General features: G+C 37.6%; 1 protein-coding gene across 6 annotated transcripts in view; it reads left to right on the forward strand.

Annotated features, from left to right (window-relative positions):
• The first annotated feature begins 1 nt into the window (after position 1).
• Positions 2-3,138, forward strand: part of MTERF3 (mitochondrial transcription termination factor 3) — a 17,258-nt gene continuing 14,121 nt past the window's right edge. Inside the window, exons 1-3 of one of the 6 annotated variants that reach the window (XM_006753185.2) lie at positions 2-32; positions 654-681; positions 1,767-2,100. In XM_006753185.2, coding sequence (XP_006753248.1) covers positions 1,782-2,100 — 319 coding nt within the window. In that variant the 5' untranslated portion in view covers positions 2-32; positions 654-681; positions 1,767-1,781. The other 5 variants (XM_006753188.2, XM_006753187.2, XM_015561094.1 and 2 more) reach the window with 5 other exon arrangements.

The raw sequence follows: 3,138 nt of genomic DNA on the forward strand, positions 1-3,138 counted from the left end.
TGAACCGCCGGGCTGGCCAGGCCTCGCCGCAGGTAAAGCGAAGTCGGTGGGGCGCGAGGGCGGTGCCCCGGCCGGGGTTGGGTTCCGATTCGGCCTGGTCCTGACCTCGGAGCCTTTTGGGGTCTTCGCGGCCCAGTCGAGGGGGTTTGTTCTGTTTCTGCCCGTGGCTGATGGGACCCAGACCACGCTAATTAGCCCGCTTTGCGGAGGGCGGGGAAGTGTAGTGGCTGTCGGTCTGTCTGTCTGCGGAAGCTCAACCACTGAGCCACACTAGGTGGGAGTTTTGACTTTAAGGCTTTTCTTTTCTTTTTTCCTACAAACAGAATTTGACAAAACTGATTTTGTTCAATTCCCTTGTGAGTAACAGCTGTGTCTGAAATAAGCAACCGTGTTTAGTCCTGAGGATGAAGCAAGAAGCAACCTTCTAGAATAGTAATGATTCATTTAAGACAAAGTATTCATCGTGTAGAACATCATTTGTGAGACTTGTAGGGAAGCGAATAGCCTAGCCTTACATAGCCATAAGGTGGATGGTATTTAATTTAAAGTTAATAATGTGTTAGTTTTCTTACTGTTTTATAACATTGCTTTCAAATAATTACATTTACCATTAAGTCTCTCTCTTTCTGTCTCCCCCTCCCACTCCCCTCCAGTACTTGTAGAAACTGCATACTATCATAGGTAAGTGGTTATTTTCAAGAATGTAACAATGTTTTCAACACTATATTATGAATATGAATCATATTGTATGCCCTGAAAATTTCATAGCCATTTTTCATTAGTGTATAGGTTATATCAAAACAAGCATATCAATTACACGAGGCACCTCGATAACCATGAAGCAGTTCTATTGGTGCTTCTTTATTGTCAATGCATGAATCGTTACACCTGTTAATGCAAATTTCTTTTTCACGTTATCTTTTTATCTTTCATGTCTAGTGTTAGTAATACGTATAGCATCTACAGTGTTTCGTATCATATAAGACAATGTTGATATGTAGGTACTGTCAGTTTATCAAGTACACTTAACAATATTGATAAATACAGTCCTGTAGATTTTTTCTTCCTTACAATTTTCTTAATATTTTCATTTGTCTAGTTTACTTTATTGTGAGAGTATAGTACATAGTACATATAACATATTAAATGTTTGTTTATCAACTCATTATGTTATTGATAAGGCTTCTTCTGTTCAATAGTCGGCTATTAGTAGTTTAAGTTTTGAAGAAGTCAAAGCAATCCCTGGATTTTTGACTACAGGCGGTGGGGCATGGTACCCTTAACTCCCATGGTGTTCAAGGGTCAGCTGTATGTACATAAAATACATTTGAATAATTCAGTGTTGTTTTGATGAGCAATCTGTTTCTTAAATGTCCTACAAACCAACTTTCAAGAACACTTAAATTGCATCACTTTACTTCCTTTAAATTATTAAATTAACAGGGATTGTTGGGTTCAGCTATAATTTGAATGTTTACAGATTTTTGTTTTAAATATTTTTCTTACACCAGTGATTTTGTTTTTTGTTTTTAAATTGTAAAGCATAACTTTATTAGATCCTGTCTTTTGGTTTGGAAATGAGACTGCCTTGTTTTTTCCTTGTCTTTAAGAAACATCTGACTACTTTATTCATCTAAAGTTATTAAAGACCCTTTAATTTGAAAAAATAGTTTTCAGTTTATCTTTTGGTTGTTTGAATATTGTTTTAAACATTAAAATAAAGTACGTTTCTATTTTTTTAATGGTTATTCATATATCCTTTGCAGGCCACTTTAAGAAAAATGGCCCTGTCGGCCCAACAGATACCCAGATGGTTCAACTCAATTAAACGGAGCAGCTTAATTACTGCTGCACAACTCAGAAACCATTTTCAGAGACCAGGACAAACATGGTTGCATGGACTTTCTGCTCAGCCTCAGGTGGCCTCTGACAATTGCTTTCTCCAGTGGGGATTTAAGACTTACAGGACTTCCTCCAAATGGAATAATAGCTCCCAGTTTACCAAATCAAGTGGGCATTCTGCCCAGAGCACTATGCTTCCTTCTGTGAGTGAGCAGTCACAAAAGATGCCCACCTTTGATTCCGAGCTGTCTCTAGAAGGTAATGCTGAACTTTCAGAAAAGTCCCTTTTGCCCCACTAGTAGATTGAATAAGCTGCCTGTTTATAGTCTTAGCCTATTGCAAGTCATATTTCGTACCAGGCAAGAAAAATAACATGGCCAGTTCTATTTACTTCTACTTTGCCTCTATTTTACTAAGATAAAATGTTTGTAGGGTAATATGTATAAAATTACTTTATAGCTCTATATACAGCATTTGCTTTCTACATACTTTATTTAGATCCGAAAATTTTTTTTCAGGTAATTAGATTTATTAGGGTATGACTTCTTCTATCAATAAAAATGTATCCTTTTTTGGGTATATAGTTCTATGATTTTTTTATATACATTTTTTAAAATATATTTTATTGATTTTTTTACAGAGAAGAAGGGAGAGGGATAGAGAGTTAGAAACATCGATGAGAGAGAAACATCAATCAGCTGCCTCCTGCACGCCCCCTACTGGGGATGTGCCTGCAACCAAGGTACATGCCCTTGACCGGGATCGAACCTGGGACCCTTCAGTCCACAGGCCAATGCTCTATCCACTGAGCCAAACCGGTTAGGGCTAATTCTATGAACTTTAACATATGCATTTAGTTATGTAATGACTACCACACTCAACCAATACAAGTTATATCATCCCCAAAAGCTCCCTTGTGTCACTCTTTAGTCAGTCTTCTCCCTCCCGCTATTCCTAGTCTATGAATGTTTCTATGCAATAATATTTCAATGCAAATGAGATATTAGGTTAAGTAGAATATGAAAGACAATAAGAGGAGGAGATTTGGGAGGCCAGGAGGAGAGACTGGCTATAAGAAATTAGAAAGTGCTGCTGTAAAAAAGAAGGAACTCTTACCATTTGCAACAGCATGGATAGAACTGGAGAGCATTATGCTAAGTGAAATAAGCCAGTCAGTGAAGGAAAAATACCACATGATCTCACTCATTTCTGGATAATAAAGACCATTATAAACTTATGAACAAAAATAGATACAGAGGCAGAGCAGCGTCGAACAGACTGTCAAACTACATGAGG

The sequence above is a fragment of the Myotis davidii genome, unplaced genomic scaffold (assembly GCF_000327345.1).
Source record: "Myotis davidii unplaced genomic scaffold, ASM32734v1 scaffold390, whole genome shotgun sequence".
In the NCBI taxonomy this organism is placed as follows: domain Eukaryota; kingdom Metazoa; phylum Chordata; class Mammalia; order Chiroptera; family Vespertilionidae; genus Myotis; species Myotis davidii.